The 12,750-nt window shown below is 49.0% G+C and overlaps 1 protein-coding gene across 1 annotated transcript in view; it reads left to right on the forward strand.

Moving 5' to 3' along the window:
- LOC311101651 (F-BAR and double SH3 domains protein 2-like) overlaps window positions 1–12,750 on the forward strand; it is a 77,887-nt gene that overhangs the window by 59,489 nt on the left and 5,648 nt on the right. The window contains 4 exon segments of the mRNA XM_084142791.1: window positions 1,256–1,375; window positions 1,566–1,670; window positions 5,890–6,048; window positions 7,351–7,485. Coding sequence (XP_083998917.1) covers window positions 1,256–1,375; window positions 1,566–1,670; window positions 5,890–6,048; window positions 7,351–7,485 — 519 coding nt within the window.

The raw sequence follows: 12,750 nt of genomic DNA on the forward strand, positions 1-12,750 counted from the left end.
ACTTGGTGTGGTTGTTAGGTAGCTGTATCCAGGGGTACGTGGTGTGGTTGTTAGGTAGCTGTATCCAGGGGTACTTGGTGTGGTTGTTAGGTAGCTGTATCCAGGGGTACGTGGTGTGGTTGTTAGGTAGCTGTATCCAGGGGTACTTGGTGTGGTTGTTAGGTAGCTGTATCCAGGGGTACTTGGTGTGGTTGTTAGGTAGCTGTATCCAGTGGTACTTGGTGTGGTTGTTAGGTAGATGTATCCAGGGGTACTTGGTGTGGTTGTTAGGTAGCTGTATCCAGGGGTACTTGGTGTGGTTGTTAGGTAGCTGTATCCAGGGGTACTTGGTGTGGTTGTTAGATAGCTGTATCCAGGGGTACGTGGTGTGGTTGTTAGATAGCTGTATCCAGTGGTACTTGGTGTGGTTGATAGGTAGCTGTATCCAGGGGTACTTGGTGTGGTTGTTAGGTAGCTGTATCCAGGGGTACTTGGTGTGGTTGTTAGGTAGCTGTATCCAGGGGTACGTGGTGTGGTTGTTAGGTAGCTGTATCCAGTGGTACTTGGTGTGGTTGTTAGGTAGCTGTATCCAGGGGTACGTGGTGTGGTTGTTAGGTAGCTGTATCCAGTGGTACTTGGTGTGGTTGTTAGGTAGATGTATCCAGGGGTACTTGGTGTGGTTGTTAGGTAGCTGTATCCAGGGGTACTTGGTGTGGTTGTTAGGTAGCTGTATCCAGGGGTACTTGGTGTGGTTGTTAGGTAGCTGTATCCAGTGGTACTTGGTGTGGTTGTTAGGTAGCTGTATCCAGGGGTACTTGGTGTGGTTGTTAGGTAGCTGTATCCAGGGGTACGTGGTGTGGTTGTTAGGTAGCTGTATCCAGTGGTACTTGGTGTGGTTGTTAGGTAGCTGTATCCAGTGGTACTTGGTGTGGTTGTTAGGTAGCTGTATCCAGTGGTACTTGGTGTGGTTGTTAGGTAGCTGTATCCAGTGGTACTTGGTGTGGTTGTTAGGTAGCTGTATCCAGGGGTACTTGGTGTGGTTGTTAGGTAGATGTATCCAGGGGTACTTGGTGTGGTTGTTAGGTAGCTGTATCCAGGGGTACTTGGTGTGGTTGATAGGTAGCTGTATCCAGGGGTTGTTAGGTGTAATGACTCTTGTTCTTCATGGTATAGTGGAATCATTATTTAGGATATTCCATCATTTCCATGGTAACCACTTGGGAAGAGGGCGTTGTTCTGCTTATCTCCATGGTAACGGTGTGTGTGTGTGTTGTAGAGTCGTAAGTTGGAGTCAGACACGGGGAACCAGACAGAGGAGCACAGCCTGAACAAGGAGGCCAGGAAATGGGCAACCAGAATGGCCCGAGAACACAAGAACATCGTCCACTACAAGAGAGTGAGTCCACACACACAACTATACACCACACACAACTACACACTACACACACATACTATTTGTTCATGTTGGCTCAGATCATCTTTGAAAAACAGATGTGTCTGTGATGTTTAATTGTGTGTGTCTGTGATGTTTAATTGTGTGTGTCTGTGATGTTTAATTGTGTGTGTGTGTGTGTGTGTGGCATTAGAGCCTGGAGGAGTGTGAGACACTGGGAGTCCCTCAAACGGAGCAGGGCCGGCTTGATCTGGAGCTGAAGATAGAGGATACCAAAGAGAACATCCGCAAGGCTGAGGTGTGTGTTTGTTTGTAAGAATAAAAGGTAGACCTCACTTCTCCCTCCTCCTCACTTCTCCCTCCTCACTTCTCCCTCCTCCTCACCTCTCCCTCCTCCTCACCTCTCCCTCCTCACTTCTCCCTCCTCCTCACTTCTCCCTCCTCACTTCTCCCTCCTCCTCACCTCTCCCTCCTCCTCACCTCTCCCTCCTCACTTCTCCCTCCTCCTCACTTCTCCCTCCTCCTCACTTCTCCCTCCTCCTCACCTCTCCCTCCTCCTCACTTCTCCCTCCTCCTCACCTCTCCCTCCTCCTCACTTCTTCCTCCTCCTCACTTCTTCCTCCTCCTCACTTCTCCCTCCTCACTTCTCTCTCCCTCCTCACTTCTCCCTCCTCCTCCTCCTCCTCCTCCTCCTCCTCACTTCTCCCTCCTCTTCACCTCTCCCTCCTCCTCACTTCTCCCTCCTCTTCACCTCTCCCTCCTCATCACTTCTCCCTCCTCCTCACCTCTCCCTCCTCCTCACCTCTCCCTCCTCCTCACTTCTTCCTCCTCCTCACTTCTCTCTCCCTCCTCACTTCTCTCTCCCTCCTCACTTCTCCCTCCTCCTCCTCCTCCTCACTTCTCCATCTTCCTCCTCATCTCTCCCTCCTCCTCACCTCTCCCTCCTCCTCACCTCTCCCTCCTCCTCACCTCTTCCTCCTCCTCACCTCTCCCTCCTCCTCACCTCTTCCTCCTCATCACCTCTCCCTCCTCCTCACCTCTTCCTCACCTCTTCCTCCTCCTCACCTCTCCCTCCTCCTCACCTCTCCCTCCTCCTCACCTCTTCCTCACCTCTTCCTCCTCCTCACCTCTCCCTCCTCCTCACTTCTCCCTCCTCCTCACCTCTCCCTCCTCCTCACCTCTCCCTCCTCCTCACCTCTTCCTCACCTCTTCCTCCTCCTCACCTCTCCCTCCTGCTCACCTCTCCCTCCTCCTCACCTCTTCCTCACCTCTCCCTCCTCCTCACCTCTCCCTCCTCACTTCTCCCTCCTCCTCACCTCTCCCTCCTCCTCACCTCTTCCTCACCTCTCCCTCCTCCTCACCTCTCCCTCCTCACCTCTCCCTCCTCCTCACTTCTCCCTCCTCCTCACTTCTTCCTCACTTCTCCCTCCCTCCTCCTCACCTCTCCCTCCTCCTCACCTCTCCCTCCTCCTCACCTCTCCCTCCTCCTCACCTCTCCCTCCTCCTCACTTCTCCCTCCCTCCTCCTCACCTCTCCCTCCTCCTCACCTCTCCCTCCTCCTCACTTCTGTGATTTCCCTATATCTGGCACTCCCTGCTGGTTGATTTAGTCATAGCGCCCACAGACAGAGACGAGAAATACACACAGCTATGGACCACTCTCTACCCCTCACCCTTTTCTCCACCTCCCTCCCTCCCACTCTCTACCCCCTACCCCCTCTCTCCACCTCCCTCCCTCCCACTCTCTACCCCCTACCCCCTCTCTCCACCTCCCTCCCTCCCACTCTCTACCCCCTACCCCCTCTCTCCACCTCCCTCATCCCCCATCTCTCCACCTCCCTCCCTCCTAATCCCTACCCCCTACCCCCTCTCTCCACCTCCCTCCCTCCCACTCTCTACCCCCTACCCAATCAATCAATCAATCAATTTTATTTTATATAGCCCTTCGTACATCAGCTAATATCTCGAAGTGCTGTACAGAAACCCAGCCTAAAACCCCAAACAGCTAGTAATGCAGGTGTAGAAGCACGGTGGCTAGGAAAAACTCCCTAGAAAGGCCAAAACCTAGGAAGAAACCTAGAGAGGAACCAGGCTATGAGGGGTGGCCAGTCCTCTTCTGGCTGTGCCGGGTGGAGGTTATAACAGAACCATGCCAAGATGTTCAAAAATGTTCATAAGTGACAAGCATGGTCAAATAATAATCAGGAATAAATCTCAGTTGGCTTTTCATAGCCGATCATTAAGAGTTGAAAACAGCAGGTCTGGGACAGGTAGGGGTTCCATAACCGCAGGCAGAACAGTTGAAACTGGAATAGCAGCAAGGCCAGGCGGACTGGGGACAGCAAGGAGTCACCACGGCCGGTAGTCCCGACGTATGGTCCTAGGGCTCAGGTCTCTCAGTTGGCTTTTCATAGCCGATCATTAAGAGTTGAAAACAGCAGGTCTGGGACAGGTAGGGGTTTCGTAACCGCAGGCAGAACAGTTGAAACTGGAATAGCAGCAAGGCCAGGCGGACTGGGGACAGCAAGGTGTCAGCATGCCCGGTAGTCCTGACGTATGGTCCTAGGGCTCAGGTTCTCAGAGAGAAAGAGAGAATGAGAGAATTAGAGAGAGCATACTTAAATTCACACAGGACACTGGATAAGACAGGAGAAGTACTCCAGGTATAACCAACTAACCCCAGCCCCCCGACACATAAACTACTGCAGCATAAATACTGGAGGCTGAGACAGGAGCGGTCCGGAGACACTGTGGCCCCATCCGAAGAAACCCCCGGACAGGGCCAAACAGGAAGGATATAACCCCACCCACTCTGCCAAAGCACAGCCCCCGCACCACTAGAGGGATATCCTCAACCACCAACTTACAATCCTGAGACAAGGCCGAGTATAGCCCACAGAGGTCTCCACCACAGCACAAACCCCCTACCCCCTCTCTCCACCTCCCTCCCTCCCACTCTCTACCCCCTACCCCTCTCTCCACCTCCCTCATCCCCCATCTCTCCACCTCCCTCCCTCCCACTCTCTACCCCCTACCCCCTCTCTCCACCTCCCTCATCCCCCATCTCTCCACCTCCCTCCCTCCCACTCTCTACCCCCTACCCCCTCTCTCCACCTCCCTCCCCCTCTCTCTCCCAGACCCCATTATCTCCTGCTGTCTGTTGAATGTTTGATGAGTCCATTTAGGTCTAATGGGTCCGGGGGGAGGGGCAGAGCCAGGACAACCAATAGTCTGTGCGGTGGGGTCCGAGCAGGAAGTTATAGTGATGATAGTGTATTTAACATAAATAATTAACCACACTCCACTTCCTGTTACTGATCAGACATTAAATAGCTTTTATCTCCATGGAAATGTACTGTAATGAGTCCATCTCCCTGCACTTCCTGTGTACCTACATACTACTTACCTGGCTGTAAACCTTTCTAGACTTTGTGTTTGACTGTCTGGAGTTAGTCTGTCCCCCACTGCTGACCACAGTCACCATAGAGACTCTGACGGTCGCTGACGTGCTACTCCACCATAGACATGATGATTATAACTGATATAGCCTTCCACCATAGACCTGATCATTATAACTGATATAGCCTTCCACCATAGACCTGATCATTATAACTGATATAGCCTTCCACCATAGACCTGATCATTATAACTGATATAGCCTTCCACCATAGACCTGATCATTATAACTGATATAGCCTTCCAACATAGACCTGATCATTATAACTGATATAGCCTTCTACCATAGACCTGATCATTATAACTGATATAGCCTTCCACCATAGACCTGATCATTATAACTGATATAGCCTTCCAACATAGACCTGATCATTATAACTGATATAGCCGACTACCATAGACCTGATCATTATAACTGATATAGCCTTCTACCATAGACCTGATCATTATAACTGATATAGCCTTCTACCATAGACCTGATCATTATAACTGATATAGCCTTCTACCATAGACCTGATCATTATAACTGATATAGCCTTCCACCATAGACATGATGATTATAACTGATATAGCCTTCCACCATAGACATGATGATTATAACTGATATAGCCTTCCACCATAGACCTGATCATTATAACTGATATAGCCTTCCACCATAGACCTGATCATTATAACTGATATAGCCTTCCACCATAGACCTGATCATTATAACTGATATAGCCTTCCAACATAGACCTGATCATTATAACTGATATAGCCTTCCACCATAGACCTGATCATTATAACTGATATAGCCTTCTACCATAGACCTGATCATTATAACTGATATAGCCTTCCACCATAGACCTGATCATTATAACTGATATAGCCTTCCACCATAGACCTGATCATTATAACTGATATAGCCTTCTACCATAGACCTGATCATTATAACTGATATAGCCTTCCACCATAGACGTTGGGCTGATGGGATAGATTGAGTCCTCCAACGGCCCCTGTCAGTCGTAGTGATTACCCAGCAGTGTGTGTCTGTGTGTGTAACCTCCCTCTCTCTCACTCCAGACAGTAAAGCTGAAGGCAGAGGCTCGTTTGGACCTGCTGAGACAGGTGGGCGTTGCCGTGGAGACCTGGCTGAAGAGCGCCATGAACCAGGTGATGGAGGAGCTGGAGAATGAGCGCTGGGCTACACTAAACTACACTACCCACGATCCCTCACTCTCGGTGAGACACATGCCCTCCCTCCCTCCCTCTCACTACACCACTTTCCCTCACTCGGGAGGAAAATACACTACACTCCCTGTCATCACCACAGACTGTTTCTTTACCACAGGGCAGCCAAGGCCCGTGTGTGTGCTGCAGAACTTTGGTCCTGTGTGCCTAGTTATCACGTGTGTGTGTGTGTGTGTGTGTGTGTGTGTGTCAGCAGGATGTTGAGGTAAGCGGTCTCCGCTCCTCTTCATCACTTAACATTCTGTTCACATGACACTGCAGCAACCACCAGAGAAAGAGAGCATGGGAGAGGAAGTGAGAGAGAGAAGGTGAGAGGGAGGGGAGAGTGATAATGGGAAACTGAAACCAAAGGAGAGGAGGAGAGTGATAATAGAAACTGAAACCAAAGGAGAGGAGGAGAGTGATAATGGGAAACTGAAACCAAAGGAGAGGAGGAGGGTGGAGAGGGGGAGAGTGGAGAGGAGGAGGGTGGAGAGGAGGAGGGTGGAGAGGAGGAGGGTGGAGAGGGGGAGAGTGTGGATGAGAGAAAGGAGGAGAAGAGGGACAGAGAATTAGTAGAGGGAGTTCTATCTGTTCCCAGACCAGTCTGGTTGATCAGTGTGATGGAGAATGAAGTAGTTTTTCCTCAAGGTGATAACTACTAGGATAATATAGTACAATCCTCTTCTAACAATCCCTTCTGGCCATGATGATAATACCTGTTACCTATTGATTTCTACGTTTGGTTTTTTGCTTGACAACTACAAGGTGTTTTTATATAGCTATTATTATTAAAAGCAGAATCAACTGTTTCTTTTTTAACTCATCATTCCAAGCTAAATGTGTTAACCTAGATAAGAAGAGGAAACTCCTTCCTCTGCTTACAATAGGAGGACTATATGCAGGAAGGGGAACACCTGATTGGTCACACACACACAGCTGTTATTTTCCTACTCCGAAGGAGGTGTAGAGTTTAGTGATGACTAAGCTTCTTATCAGGAACATAGTGAGTTTTGAACACAAACAGAACAAAACACACACACACACACACACGTGTTTTGTCCTGGTTGGGTTGCTATGTCTGGTCCGAAGGGGGGCGGGCCCATATGCCACCTGGATCACCTGATCTCTCTGAGCCAATGAGGTTCCCTGAGGACAGGTAAAGGAGGGGTCAGGACGTAAAGGTTTTACAGCGACACCCTTCACATCACCTGACTCAGAAGGACAAGGAGAGAGAACCGGAGAGAACCACACTGGAGCATTGGACCTAGCTCATTGTGACGTGTGTGTGTGTGTGTGTGTGTGTGTGTATAGGGCCCGGTTGATCTGGAGCGGTCGGAGGGTGAGGAGTGTGAAGAGAACATGGAGGTGTTTGATGACAGCAGCTCCAGCCCCTCTGGCACCCTCAGGAACTACCCACTCACCTGCAAAGTCCTCTACTCATACAAGGTAATACACACACACACACACACACACACACACACACACACACACACACACACACTTTTGCCCTCAGAACAGCCTCAATTCGTCGGGGCATGGACTCTACAAGGTGTTGAAAGCGTTCCACAGGGATGCTGGCCCATGTTGACTCCAATTCTTCCCACAGTTGGCTGGATGTCCTTTGGGTGGTGGACCGATCTTGATACACACAGGAAACTGTTGAGCGTGAAAAACCTAGCAGTGTTGCATTTCTTGACACAACCGTTGCGCCTGGCACCTACTACCATACCCCGTTCAAAGGCACTTCAATCTTTTGTCTTGCCCATTCACCCTCTGAAAGGCACACATACGCAATCCATGTCTCAGTTGTCTCGAGGCTTAAAAATCCTTCTTTAACCTGTCTCCTCCCCTTCATCTACACTGATTTAACAAGTGACATCAATAAGGGATCATAGCTTTCACCTGGATTCACATGGTCAGTCTGGAATGGAAAGACCAGAGCTGTGTTCGAATACTCATACTAACCCTACTATTTGTGACGTCAATTGAGTGTGTAGTATGCTTATTGGTCATAGTATGGATATAGTTAGTATGCCAAAAGTTCCCGGATGTCGTACTACATTCGCCAAAATACGAAGTATACAAGCAGTGGACACTATTTCCGTGCTTTTAGGGCCTATAATGCTATTCTTCCGAAAATGGGCGTGGCTTCACAACGTTTTCAGATTTGAAGAAAATGCCGGAAAATATGCAGCCGAAGTCCAACGAGAGCGGATACAAATTCATTGCTTTAACAAATTATGAAAATGTTGAGCAATGTAATAAAGTAATGACTTTTCAAATAAGTTACCTTACACGTTATGTTGGCTGACAATTTGTTAGCTACTCTATCCTTACGAACCGCATGTAATTACAGCAGTATGTACCGGTATGTCAGCTACCTGTTATGATGAGTTTCTCGGGTATCAAGTAATTCAGGATGCAAGAATATACTTAAACAATTATATGGAGAGTTCATACAAATATGTAATAGGTACGGTACCGTGGTTCGTCTTAACAAAAGGGCACATGCTTTGCCTCTTTCATCCAAACTACTGAACAAAGGAAATCTCTTAGTTTATATACTTCATGTTACACGTTTCTTCAACAACATCTGTTAACCCTCAGTGGGCACTCCCTTCTTTGATCGTATTACCCTGTACCCAAGTCAGTATATTCTATCTATCAATCATTCTAAGATAAACACCAGTAAGCTCCCTCGACATACTGGAATCCAGACTCTGTGGCACCAAGAGTCACTTATCTCATAAATTTAAACTTGTTCCCACAACACTGTGAAAAGACACCATAACGCTACCTAACTAACGTTAGTTAGCTACTAATACATCAAACTTGCCAGTATATTAACTATATGCTATCTAACTAACTACCCAACGTTTATTGACTTGATTATTCCCGTCATTCTTAGTTTAGCTAAGTGGTATAGTCGTTGTGCGTTCTCAATGGACAGTCGCTCTGGCGATCTACTCCGATTTCAGAGCACTCTCGTCTGAGTGTACGTGTGCCAGAGCGCAGCATAACTGATGAATTTACGAACGCTCAACACCAGTTGAATGTGGCCGGTGTCAGTAAACATGGGCAAAAAAGCGTAATTAAATTGTTGCCAGCAGCAAATAGTCACCAACGCTTTGGATACCATGAAAACAGCCTAACCAGCTCTGCTAGGGCGATTAAAATGGTCAGAGTGAGGTGTTTGGACATATCTACTCATTCAAGGGTTTTTCTTAATTTTTCTTATTTTCTACATTGTAGAATAATAGTGAAGACATCAAAACTATGAAATAACACATATGGAATCATGTAGTAACCAAAAAAGTGTTAAACAAATCCAAATATATTTTAGATTCTTCAAAGTAGCCACCCTTTGCCTTGATGACAGCTTTGCACACTCTTGGCATTCTCTCAACCAGCTTCATGAGGAATGCTTTTCCAACAGTCTTGAAGGAGTTCCCACATATGCTGAGCACTTGTTAGCTGCTTTTCCTTCACTCTGCGGTCCAATTCATCCCAAACCATCTCAATTGGGTTGAGGTCGGGTGATTGTGGAGGCCAGGTCATCTGATGCAGCACTCCATCACTCTCCTTATTGGTCAAATAGCCCTTACACAGCCTGGAGGTGCGTTGTGGGTCATTGTCCTGTTGAAAAACAAATGATAGTCCCACTAAGCGCAAAACAGATGGGATGGTGTATCGCTGCAGAATGCTGTGGTAGCCATGCTGGTGAAGTATGCCTTGAATTCTAAATAAATCACAGACAGTGTCACCAGCAAAGCACCCCCACACCATCACACCACCTCCTCCATGCTTCACGGTGGGAACCACACATGCGGAGATAATCTGTTCACCTACTCTGCGTCTCACAAAGACATGGCGGTTGGAACCAAAAATCTCACATTTGGACTCATCAGACCAAAGGACAGATTTCCACCACTCTAATGTCCATTGCTCGTGTTTCTTGGCCCAAGCAAGTCTCTTCTTCTTATTGGTGTCCTTTAGTAGTGGTTTCTTTGCAGCAATTCGACCATGAAGGCCTGATTCACGCAGTCTCCTCTGAACAGAAGATGTTGAGATGTGTCTGTGACTTGAACTCTGTGAAGCATTTATTTGGGCTGCAATCTGAGGTGCAGTTAACTCTAATTAACTTATCCTCTGCAGCAGAGGTAACTCTGGGTCTTCCATTCCTGTGGCGGTCCTCATGAGAGCCAGTTTCATCATAGTGCTTGATGGTTTTTGCGACTGCACTTGAAGAAACTTTCAAAGTTCTTGAAATGTTCCGTATTGACTGACCTGCATGTCTTAAAGTAATGATGTACTGCCGTTTCTCTTTGCTTATTTGAGCTGTTCTTGCCATAATATGGACTTGGACTTTTACCAAATAGGGCTATCTTCTGTATACCACCCCTACCTTGTCACAACACCACTGATTGGCTCAAACGCATTAAGAAGGAAAGAAATTCCACAAATTCACTTTTAACAAGGCACACCTGTTAATTGAAATGCATTCCGGGTGACTACCTCATGAAGCTGGTTGAGAGAATGCCAAGAGTGTGCAAAGCTGTCATCAAGGCAAAGGGTGGCTACTTTGAAGAATCTCAAATATAAAATATATTTTGATTTGTTTAACACTTTTTTGGTTACCACATGATTCCATATGTGTTATTTCATAGTGTTGATGTCTTCACTATTATTCTACAATGTAGAAAATAGTAAAAATAAAGAAAAACCCTTGAATGAGTAGGTGTGTCCAAACTTTTGACTGGTACTGTATTTCCACACACATTCTTTATCTAGACAGATTATGTAGTAATATGTACATTAAGATGAAGGTGTGTAAAAGAGCTGTGTAACCTTTGTTTGCTCCCACAAGGCCAGGCCAGTTCAGGTCAGGGTCAGGGGGCTCCACCCATCAGGGTCAGGGGGCTCCACCCATCAGGATCAGGGGGCTCCACCTATCAAGGTCAGGTCAGGAGGCTCCACCCATCAGGGCTAGGGGGCTCCACCCATCAGGGTCAGGGGGCTCCACCCATCAGGGTTAGGGAGCTCCACCCATCAGGGTTAGGGAGCTCCACCCATCAGGGTTAGGGGGCCCCACCTATAAAGGTCAGGTCAGGGGGCTCCACCCATCAGGGTCAGGGGGCTCCACCCATCAGGGTCAGGGGGCTCCACCTATCAGGGTCATGGGGCTCCACCCATCAGGGCTAGGGGGCTCCACCCATCAGGGCCAGGGGGCTCCACCCATCAGGGTCAGGGGGCTCCACCCATCAGGGTCAGGGGGCTCCACCCATCAGGATCAGGGGGCTCCACCTATCAAGGTCAGGTCAGGGGGCTCCACCCATCAGGGTCAGGGGGCTCCACCCATCAGGGTCAGGGGGCTCCACCCATCAGGGTCAGGGGGCTCCACCCATCAGGATCAGGGGGCTCCACCTATCAAGGTCAGGTCAGGAGGCTCCACCCATCAGGGCTAGGGGGCTCCACCCATCAGGGTCAGGGGGCTCCACCCATCAGGGTTAGGGAGCTCCACCCATCAGGGTTAGGGGGCCCCACCTATCAAGGTCAGGTCAGGAGGCTCCACCCATCAGGGTCAGGGGGCTCCACCCATCAGGGTTAGGTGGCCCCACCTATCAAGGTCAGGTTAGGGGGCTCCACTCATCAGGTCAGGGTCAGGAGGCTCTACCCATCAGGGTCAGGGAGCTCTACCCATCAGGGTCAGGGAGCTCTACCCGTCAGGGTCAGGGAGCTCCACCCATCAGGTCATGGTCAGGGAGCTCTACCCGTCAGGGTCAGGGAGCTCTACCCGTCAGGGTCAGGAGGCTCCACCCATCAAGGTCAGGGAGCTCCACCCATCAGGTCAGGGCTAGGGGACTCTACCCATCAGGATCAAGGTCAGGGTTAGGGGGCCCCACCCATCTGAACACTGGGTTCTATGTAACATTAGAGTGGCGCAGTGGTCTAAGGCACTGCATCGCAGTGCTAGCTGTGCCACTAGAGATCCTGGTTCGAATCCAGGCTCTGTCGTAGCCGGCCGCGACCGGGAGACCCATGGGGCGGCGCACAATTGGGTAGGGGAGGGAATGGCTGGCAGGGAGGTAGCTCAGTTGGTAGAGCATGGTGTTTGCAACGCCAGGGTTGTGGGTTCGATTCCCACGGGGGGCCAGTATAAAAAAATACAAATAAAAAAACAATTATAATGTATGCACTCACTAACTGTAAGTCGCTCTGGATAAGAGCGTCTGCTAAATGACTAAAATGTAAAATGTAAATTAGAGCCATAAAAGATCAGTTATCTGTGTTGTCCATTGGTTAATACCCTCCTTTTCTCCTGTCCTCCTCTCTCATCTCTTCTCCTCTATCCTCTCTTCTCCTCTATCCTCTCTTCTCCTCTATCCTCTCTTCTCCTCTCTCCTCTCTCTCTCTGTCTCTCTCTCTCTCTCTCTCGCTCTCTGTCTCTCTCTGTGTGTGTCTCTCTCTCTCTGTGTCTCTCTCTCTCTCTCTCTCTCTGTCTCTCTCTCTGTCTCTCTCTGTGTCTCTCTCTCTCTCTCTCTCTCTGTGTGTCTCTCTCTCTCTCTGTGTCTCTCTCTCTGTGTCTCTCTCTCTCTCTCTCTCTCTGTCTCTCTCTCTCTCTCTCTCTCTCTCTCTGTGTCTCTCTCTCTCTGTCTGTCTCTCTCTGTGTGTCTCTCTCTCTCTCTCTGTGTCTCTCTCTCTCTCTCTGTG

Source organism: Coregonus lavaretus (genome assembly GCF_964263955.1).
Source record: "Coregonus lavaretus genome assembly, chromosome: 26".
NCBI classification, from domain to species: domain Eukaryota; kingdom Metazoa; phylum Chordata; class Actinopteri; order Salmoniformes; family Salmonidae; genus Coregonus; species Coregonus lavaretus.